The 10,536-nt window shown below is 43.0% G+C and overlaps 1 protein-coding gene across 3 annotated transcripts in view; it reads right to left on the bottom strand.

Moving 5' to 3' along the window:
• The window catches only part of LOC140330405 (cytochrome P450 2C29-like), an 84,450-nt gene extending 81,622 nt beyond the window's left edge, over positions 1-2,828 (bottom strand). The window contains exons 1-2 of one of the 3 annotated variants that reach the window (XM_072410526.1): positions 2,671-2,828; positions 1,703-1,886 (exon numbers count right to left, since the gene is read on the bottom strand). In XM_072410526.1, coding sequence (XP_072266627.1) covers positions 1,703-1,882 — 180 coding nt within the window. In that variant the 5' untranslated portion in view covers positions 1,883-1,886; positions 2,671-2,828. Of the gene's footprint in view, positions 1-1,702; positions 1,887-2,452; positions 2,586-2,670 lie in introns of those variants that run through there. The other 2 variants (XM_072410527.1, XM_072410524.1) reach the window with 2 other exon arrangements.
• Between the last annotated feature and the right edge of the window lie 7,708 nt (positions 2,829-10,536).

Genomic DNA, 10,536 nt, shown 5'->3' with positions numbered 1-10,536 from the left:
CTAAGTACAGCTGCATGAAATCTATGAGACATTTGCTTGTTTTGGCTGTGTGTGCTTTTGAAATAAAGTCACCCGGTGACTCGAGCTCAGCCTTGCACTTCGGTCAGTTTGTACACGTTATGACAATCTCATAGGTAAACTCACTTCTGCCCCAATCAACCAGTTCAGGATTTCATAATTGCTGCATAAAAAGGGCAGAATCTGGGTAAGAGGCGACATCCTATGATATTCATGCCACCAAAACACGTAGTTCTACACTGGCCCTAATTATAAAGTGGAGAATGTGATATTTATCAAACATTCACATCAGGTGAATCTTCCATGAATTTTAAAAGATGGCGGTTAATTCATCAGCTGTGTGTTTTTGATGAAACACCGTTTCATCAAAAACATTCACCGTTTATTAGATACGCCTGAATCCTGAGTCGCTGGGTCTGCAGAGAGCCTCTCCTCTCAGATTATACAACGCTGAACTCCTGCACGGATTTATTGGGTCAGATGTGAGTTCCTTGACTCGATTCTCATAATAATCAGAAAGTTTTATATGAAGCCCTGAAAATATTCTTTTATAAAAAGACTCTCATTATTATTTTTGGTTTAAGCAAAGGTTAAAACTAAAAATCACCTGTGGAAAAATTTCAGAGGTATAAAAATGTAAAGGGAAAATAAAAAAAGAAAAGCAGTGATTGGCTGTGCTGGGTCTCCTGTGATTCACTCAAGTATAATCACATTCACTAAACACGCACCTAGAACAGCTAAACCCCCAACACTTAGCAGCCACCCCCCCCCCACCGGTATTACCCCCAGGCTGACCATCTGCAGCTTCTTTGGGCTCAGCATGGTGGCTCAGTGGTTAGCACTCCGGCCTTTGCAGTGGTGGGTCCCAGGTTTGAATCTCGGCCAGGACATTATCTGCATGGAGTTTGCAGGTTCTCCTCGTGTTTGTGTGAATTTCCTCCGGGTACTCTGGTTTCCTCAGTCATTCCAAAAACATGCAGTTCCGTTAATTGACTTTAGACTGTGATAATGACATATGACTACAGTGGGACATTAGATTGTAAGCTCCTTTGAGGGACAGCTAGTCACATGACTATGGACTTTGTACAACTCTGAGTAAGGTTGGTGCTATATAAATACTGGGTGATAATAATCTATACCAGGCGGATTTGGCTTTACAAAATCATTTGATTGCTGTTGAATCGTCTTCCCTCTTCTGTGCCATTTTGGCAGTCACAGCTGCCGGGGAAGGAGAGACGGCTTTGGCGCAGCATTAAACCCACAACCCCCCCCCCATAGCTGGGGTCCCAGAAGTAATATTTACACCCCAAACTGCAAATTTACAGTAAATTGTTATTCCGCCTTTTTACCTATTAAGGGAAGAAGAAAAAAATAGGGAATTGCTGGCATCATATTATTAAAAAAAACAATACAAAAAATAAATTAACACAGAAAGTTAAAAAATGTTCTCATATAACCAAATAATGTTCTTTGTTTTTTCTGATGTGTTTCGCGGGTAAAACTACTTCCTCAGGGGGAGGAAAGAAAACTGCTATAAAGAACACGCATTTAAGAAGAATTTACATTCTAATCAAAAATGAAACAGAAATGTATATTTTACCTAATATATTGCTTGATCGCAATTATAATAAGCATCTCCTAGATTGTAAGCTCTTCAGGGTAGGGTCCCAGCATGGTGACTTACCTTGGTGTAGTCCTTGTATACAGTTTGAATATTCAAATACTTTGGGGTGCCCAGGAGGGGTATCGGGGTGGGTCCAGGGGGCAGAATCTTGTACTGCTTGTACTGTCTCCACCATGATATGAAGAAGTGAATGGTGATGAGTAAAGTGATGAACAGAGAGAGGAGTAAAGAGAGTTCCATCTTCCTATAAAAGACACAAATATCCACATTCACCATGACAGTGTCTAATATTCACTGTGCAGCCAACATTCACCTCATTTCATTGGACCTGATATATCAAAGCTCTCCAAGACTGAAGATCAACCATCAATGGGAGAACTTGGGTGACCTAGAAAACCTGGAATGGATTTCTTCAAAATAATTTGCTATTGAATAAATGCTTTCAATCCTGGACCAGATCCATTCCAGGTTCACTGGATCATCCAGGTTTGTCCCAGCTATAGGCTGACAACACACAACATTCCCTCACATCAATCTTCTTGGGTGCGGAGTCATTCCACAAGGAGGAAACACAGAGATATTTACTGCACAGCGGGAAGAATGGGAACTCCGCATGCACTGCAAATATCATCTCCTTGTTGTTATATTTATTGCCTGCAGAGGGCAGCAGCTAACAATTTGGGGCAGGAAAGGGCCCAGATGTCAGAGGGAATTGTAAATACCCCCTAGGGCAGTGAAAGAGTAAAAATCCGGTGTTAGTGATCAGGGAAGTAAAATATGCCCCGTGGTTAGTGGGGGGATAATTATTACCCCGGGGTTAGTGTTGGCTGGGAGTAATGCATGCTGCTGTGTTACCGATCCGTGGGAGTAATAAATCCCAGCTTTCCACTGCACATTCACACAAACATACACACACAGTTTTGCACTGCACATTCACACAAACATACACACACAGTTGTTACATTCACACATACATACACACAGTGTGTACATTCACACAAACACCCCCAGGTCCCCGCAGTACTCACTGGTGAAGTTGCTGTCCTGTTCTATCCCTGCACAAGAAAATAAGTCAGGCGGAGTTTGGGTTTCCTCCAGGTCCTGGAATTCTGCCAATATTCAGCACAGCCTGTAGAGTTTCCAAATTCATCCCTATTCGGACCCACTCTGCAGGCTACTGATGTGTTGTCAGGCAACCTATGTGGATGAACAGGAGCAGAGCCTTTATCTGTGGAAACAGGATGAAATCTCTCATAAGCGCAGTGCCTCCAATCAGTGGGGTCTTGTGAGTGACAAGTGCAGTCCCAGTTGAGAATAGTATACTCATAGATAATAATCCACACTGTATTAGCAGAAAGAGTCTCTGTATTGAATAGTAACAACATATGAAAAGCAGTGTGACATCAAACTTTGTAATCTTCAAACAGCAGCAGTGTAAACATGTTAAAGTCATTTCAGTATGTGTCAGTGAGAGGATTGTGCCATAACTTACAGTCTGAAGTTATACTTTGTCTGCACATGCAACAGAACCTGAGTCTTGGTTCAAAAGGAGGAGAACTCAGAGGAGAAATGTCCCCTCTGAGGAAGGCCACCATTAACAACAGGTGAATGATTCTGTACAGGAGACTCAGATGGAGGTGTAAACCAGTCACTGTCATTGCTCTGGTCTCCGCTGTCAGCAGAAGGCATAACATCAGGATCTGGGGAAATAACAGATTGTGGCTCCTCATCGACATTTGCTTGTGGGACTGATGAATTTTGCTGATTTTTCTAGTTAATTATTTTTGTACTTTTGTTATGTCTGCTAATTGTCTGTAGTCATGTGATCATGCACTGATCATGCCTTTGAACTATTATATAAACTGTGTGCAAACAATAAAGTTTTGAGAGTGATCTAACCACACATTAGGTTGTGTGTTACTCACTCTACCAGCTCTGTAAACAGAAGTGATCAGAAAGAGGGAAAATTGATCCGGGATCATTGGGAGATCACCTTAACAGTTTCGTGTCAGAAGTGGGATATCTACCTACCTTAAAAAGACCAGGATCGGGTACGTAAAAATACGTAAAAACCAGAGCCACATAAAAAAACATGTAAAGAAACGCAATAAAATCAGACAGAAACCAAAACTTACAGCCATGTCACCCAGTGATGAGGATATTCCTTATAATATTCCAGGGGAAACTCCTGTTGATTTTGTAAAGAGCAGGAGACTAATACACTGACCCTTTTAAATTACATTTGAAAAATGGCACTGAAAACGTGAAATGCCCTGACCCCTTCCCACTGGAAGGATCAATATCTAAATTCCATATTAGTTGTATCTTATCTTATATCCACAACTAACAGCAGAAACACAAAGGAGAACACAGGAGGATGAGGATTACGAGCACGATATCTGTCTAATACAGTCCGTGCAGCAACAGACCTTTACATAGGATTCCCCCTCAGCCCTTCCTCTTCTTACCAAAACAAACACCAAGCAGTCACAGATATTATTACCACCCCCCAATAGTCCTACATCACCCAGCAGCAGTGCTACACATCATCCGCTGTTGTGTACTTAACCCCAAAAACTTATGTGGGACCAAGTAAATAAAGAATTTGTTAGGCTACATGGAGATATAAAATCAATGGCCACAGCATTAGCGTGCAAGCAGAAAGCAGAAGAAACAGTAAGTGATTATACTCGATGGTTTAGGAAAGTGTGGAAGGAAAAGGCAGGTCTAGGATTAGGAGGAGATTTGAATGTTGTTTTTACACAGTCACTGATTAATGGATTAATCCCTGAACATGCTAAAACTGCCAAAATGATTATTGATAATTGGAGTATATTACCCTTGCAGGATATAACGGAACAAAAAACCGTCAAAACCCCATGTGCAGGGACTCCATTATTCAGGGAAACCTGGAGGGTACAGAGGAAAAGGTAGAGGCAGAGGAAGTAGACAGTACAGGAATGACAATAGAGCATATGAAAATGTTAGAAGGAATCAAGCATGTTTTTCCTGTGGACAGGAAGGTCATTGGGCCAGGGACTTCCCTACACACCAACAGCAGTCAGTACAACAGCAACCACATAGCACACCAATGGAGCCACATTCAGCTCACAATTACAACCACCCTACCCCAAAGTACCCCAAAGTACCCCATACTATGGGGAGGAAAACCACATCAAGCATAGGGATGCCCACAGGAAGACTCCACCACCACTATGTTACAAATCTCTGACCAGGCTGATAAAAACCCAATAATCATATTAGAAGTAGGACAATTCCTGACAGACTTCTTAGTAGACACAGGAGCGACATGTTCTGTCCTCCGATCCTGGCCATGTCCATCTACACCTGGTGGGACCTCTGTGGGACCTCTGTCATCATCCTACAAGACGCACACCTCATATTCCAATATGTACAGTACATGGAGAATACATTACACATCACTCATTCAAGGTATTACCTAGTTGTCCAGTCAACCTGTTAGGAAGAGACCTGGTGGGGTCACTGGTTGCTGACCCAAAGGGAGGGATTAATGTCAATACAACTTTGCAACTGCCCTTTTTGGATTTTCCGCTTCCTGGCAGCACATGGTCCACCGGACCTTCCTGGACTGCACCCCATATACAGCACTCACAAAACCACATACACCAATATTCCAAAAGCAGTACCCTCTAGCTAAAGACAAGTAGGATTCCTTAGCACCCATTATTCAATCTTTCTGCCAGCAAGGCATACATAAGAAAACCTGCTCTCCTTACAATACTCCAGTAAATCCTGTCTAAAAGCCAGGTGGCTCATACCGCTCATACACAGGATCTCAGAGCCATCAATGAGCTGACACCAGTCATGTCAGATGTTAGTACCATCCTTACAGCAGTACCGCCCGAGACCCAATTTTACAGTGTTATTGATTTGGCCAAAGCATTTTTCTCAATACCATTATCACCTGAGACTCGGACCCTTATGGCTTTCATTTTCATGGCACAGCAGTACACCTGGTGCCACTTTCCCCAGGGTTTTGTTGACTCATCTGCAGTTTTCTCAATTGCCCTCCAGCAGGTCCTTGCCAACTGGCAGCCGCAGCATGGTTCAACTTTATTACAGTATGTTGATGAGCTATTGTTGTGTAGCCCGTCGCAGGAGGCATGTCAGAAGGATGCTGTTTCATTGTTGTGCTTTTTGGGAAAGGAAGGAGAAAGGATGTTGCCGAAAAGATTCAGTTCTGCCTGCAACAGGTCACATTCCTGGGAACGCTTTTAATCCTGGGATCCCGGCTGCTAACCCCCAGCCGTGTACATGCCATTATCAGTCTGCCTTGCCCACAGACAAAGAAACAGCTGCTCAGCTTTCTTGGCATGATCAATTTCTGCAGACACTGGATCCCTGACTGCTTGTATTGGGACTCACAGCTCCGTCCCAGTACCACCCCAGTGCCCCTAATAACATTCAATGGTCTGATGAAATGACTAAAGCATATGTGGTGTTTAAAGAATCCCTGACCTCTTCCCCTGCATTGGCAATGCCGAATTTCAATGTACCATTTGTACTGTATGCCAGAGAGAATTGTAAAACCATGGCTGCTGTGCCTGCTCAGATGCATGGAGGTAAATTGAGGCCTGTGGCATATGTCTCTAAGACACTGCCTGTTACTGTGCAAGGCATGCCAGCCTGTCTGTGTGTGCTGGCATCATGTGCAATGGCTGTACAAAGTGTCTCACTTCTAGCTTTGGGTCACTAGACAATACTCTACACATCCCATGCTGTACTACACTTGTTTAAGAATTTAAGAACCACATAACACATAACAACACAAAGGTAGTCCGGTTATGAAGTTACCCTAACATCCACTGCATATGCTTCTGCTACCAGCGTTCCTGTCACTGTGCTCAATGCCCTTTAGGTCTTAAAGGGCCTGAGGATGAAGTGCCAGAAAATGATGAAGTCACAATCATGTATCACTGAAATACATAACACATCAACACCATGTTCCGACTTATCCACAACACCCATTCCTCTAGCAGAAAATGTTTTTGTAGATGGGTCTTGTTCCTGACCCTCTAACAAAATTTATTTAGCTGGATATGCCGTGGTACAGCTCCCTGACACAGTCCTTGAAGCCACCCCACTCTGATAACTCTTCCCAAGCTGCAGAACTGATCGCACTCACCAGAGCCTGTGAAATTATGGAAGGAAAAGCTGTAAACATTTTCACTGACTCTCGCTTTGCTTTTGGAGTCATACATGATTTTGGAGCCATTTGGCTGCAAAAAGGTTTTACCACAGCTGATGGAAAACCCATTCAGCACTACGCATTAATTTCCAAACTTTTACAAGCCATTCACCTCCCCAATCAAATAGCCATTCTTAAATGTCCAGCACACACTTCTTCCAATTCCTTCTATGCCAGGGACAACAGACTAGCAGATTTTCATGCCAAAGCCGCTGCTCAGTCTACCACACCCACCACTAGCCCCCCGATACACTTCTACTGGCCATCCCAGCTTCCACTCAAACCAACACACTTCTATCACAATTACAATCCTTTGCCACTTCACAGGACATTGAATTCTGGGAAAAGGAATGATTCACCTTAGATTCATTTGGAATCTGGTCAAAAGGAGGGATAGTAGCACCCATTCAAACCCAGCGACGTAGTGTTGGTCAAAGCTCTGCACAAGCACAAATCCTTGGATCCGCCCTTTGGACCTCCGGTCACCGTGTAAGCCATCACTAGAACAGCCGTGCTGAACAATGGAGGACTCACCTGGATACACGCTTCAAGAGTGAAAAAGGCACAACTGATCCAGCGCCAGGATGATGCTTCTTGATCCACAAGTTCCAGCCCGGATGCTTGTCTGCAGTTTTGGAGCCCTGATGATCATATTCTGCCTTCTGTGGGTCACAACAACTTGCCACTATCACCCTCAAGATTTTCCCTTCATTTGCCTATAATAAAGCCATAGCCTAAAGAATGACTCTACCCTGTCTATGCACCAGTGAGGATTTGAGTGTAGCGAATGGACTGACTTGAGTGGTAACATATGGGAATGTCTTGCCAATGAAATATAAATTAGCTCTAGTTTTTGCTTATCTGATATGCATAGTACTCAAGATATGTTAACTTCTGGTTTTATTGCTGTCTCCACTCCAGTCAGCATACTGCTTAGAGTCTTTAGCAATATCTACAATGACACTGATGTTACTGAACATTGTTACTCAACAATTTTACCCAGGGAGATGTATGTTACCATATGACTTGTAACCCCTTGGAAATACCCCAGTGTAGGATGACAGTGCTACAGTGAATCACTCAGCTTCCTCAAGTTATATATGCCCAAGTACCAGAAGCTGTCTATTTATGTGTCACGCTCCCTCCCGTGACTAAGGTTAGAAGATCTGAGAGACTGGCTACATGTGAGGTTATCTGACAGTCTCTTTGTTTTTACTTTTTTCAGTGTTATTGTTTGTAATGAGCACTCCACTAGTTTCAGCTGCAGCTGGTGGTCATTACTGCTCCTCAATTTTCTATGGTCCCACACTTCATGCTATGCGGTTGATATTCTCTGCTTGAATGTGGAAGAGCTGGTGTGTTGTCCTCTCCAGAGTTCCTGTTCATCCATTTTCTATTGAAAATAGGTTGTACTGCTCTTGGTATTTTGTTGTTCTCTTGTCCTCGTTGTTACTAGGTCTCAGGGAGTCACTGGTTCTTTCACTGGGAAAGGAACCAGTAGTCTCAGACCCTGTCACTACTTCTGGGGCAATTCAGGGCAACTAGGGCCTAGGTTCTGGCGTATGTGTATTCCCACCTTCAGGGTCTATTCATACTGACAGGAGTCAGGGCTAAGGTTAGGGTTTCTGTAGGTGGTGACCGTTTCCCTCTCCCTAGCTTTTAAGGCCTAGTTCCTTGTCTTTTTCCTTCTATTTTCATTCAGGTGTTCCCCTCCCCCTCATACAGCGTGACATTATCAACCGCCCTGACGTTCCTAAACCCAAGGCGATAGGTGAGAATGAAATTAAACCTGGTAAAAAACAATGACCATCTGGCCTGCCTTGGGTTCAGACGTTTAGCCGACTCCAAGTAAACCAGATTTTTACCATAATTACCGTAATTACTGTAATAGGATGAATCGCTCCTTCCAACCAATGGCGCCATTCCTCAAAAACAACACTCTGTCTTGAGCTTTTTCATTGCCGACCGTATCACAGTCCTTCCAGTTGGTAGATGAATTTTTCAAAGCTCTAGTTTTTAGAGAACATTCTGCGGAGACCTATTGTTCTGAATTTAGGAGATGGGCTACGGATACAGAGTGGAATGATTCAACTCTCCATAGTCAATTCTGTCAAGAGTTATCCGAGAGCCTGAAGTACGCGTTGGCGTTCCACAATTATCCTGAGTCATTAGATGCGGCTATGTCCATTGCTGTACGTATAGATAGACGCCTGAGGAAGAGATTTAAGGTTCCTCAATCTCAGGATGTACGATCATATAAGGTGGCGCCCTCCTTTGACACTTGGGTGGAGAGACTCTTGAGTTCATGTCTGGTGACAAACCTATGCAGTTGGGAGGAGCTACACCCTTACCTGGAGATAAGAACTTCAGGCATTAGAAGGGACTCTGCTTTTTCTGTGGAAAAAGGGGACATTTTATTAACGTATGTTCTTATGTTCAGCGCCAAGGTGAAAACAAAAAGGCAACGTGTTTAATCCCCACCACACTCTTGGTGGTCTGGGTGGGGAATCAGAGAATTTACTTCTGTCATTTACCGGTAGTATCCGATTTCTCCCGTCTGCCGCGGTGGCGCTAGACTCCAAAACTGTGGGAATTAAAGTGTTTGTCAATAACATTGTGAAGCTACATGGTATTCCCTCGGATGTGGTGTTTGATAGGGAGTTTGTTTCCAGATTCTGGAAGGCGTTCTGCACTCGCCTGTCCGGAGGCCACCCATAGAAGGGGGGGTACTGTCACGGTCCCTTCCATGACTGAGGTTAGAAGATCTGTGAGACAAAGCTACACGTGAGGATATCTGACAGTTTTACTTGTTTCAGTGTTGTTGTTTGTAATGAGCACTCCCCTTGTATCGGGTGCAGCTGGTGGTCATTACTGCTCCTCCATTTAGTCTGGCCTCACACTTCATGCTGTGCGGTTGATTTTCACTACTTGGATGTGGAAAAGCTGGTGTGTTGTCTTCTCCAGAGTTCCTGCTCCTCCATTTTCTATTTAAGATAAGTTGTACTGCTGTTGGTGTTTTGTTGGCAGGAATACATTTCACACTTACTCCCAAGAAGTCTTCTTCACTTCTTTCCTTCTCAGAAAACTTTTCTTGCCTAAAACCCGGGACCTTCCTCTGGTTCCTCTGAACCTATCTGTCTTTCTGGACCATCTGTTTGGATTCCGGTTCTTCCTGATTCTAAGTCCTTCGATGGCCCTCAAATCTTATTCATTTAATTCAGGAAAATATGTAAATTAACCCCCCTCTAACAAAATTGGGCACTTCAATATTCCATATTCAATGTAAAAAGTAAAAATAATATTTTGGCATATTAGGAACAGGATTGTCTTCTTCTGTATAATAAAAAATATTGAATATTTATTAAAAATCTTCATAAAAATACAGCAGCAATTTAACAAGGATACATTAAATATGTAAATATATGTATGTGTATGTGGTGTCGCCCAATGGATGTGACATCTTAGAATATGGGTAAAATATGATATATACCATTCCATACATTCAAATAGGGTCATTTAAGAATCCTAAAATCTTACATGAACTCTTTGAGGAGAATAATTTAGACAATCAGGACGCCTCAGCTATGCCCTTTCCACCAAATGGAGATGATTAAAAGACATCCATTCCCAAATGGGGAGCCAAAACTACATTTTTTCCATCAAT

The sequence above is a fragment of the Pyxicephalus adspersus genome, chromosome 5 (assembly GCF_032062135.1).
Source record: "Pyxicephalus adspersus chromosome 5, UCB_Pads_2.0, whole genome shotgun sequence".
NCBI lineage: Eukaryota > Metazoa > Chordata > Amphibia > Anura > Pyxicephalidae > Pyxicephalus > Pyxicephalus adspersus.
The sequence above is the reverse complement of the archived record's forward strand: the minus strand, read 5'-3'. Positions and strand labels throughout refer to the sequence as shown.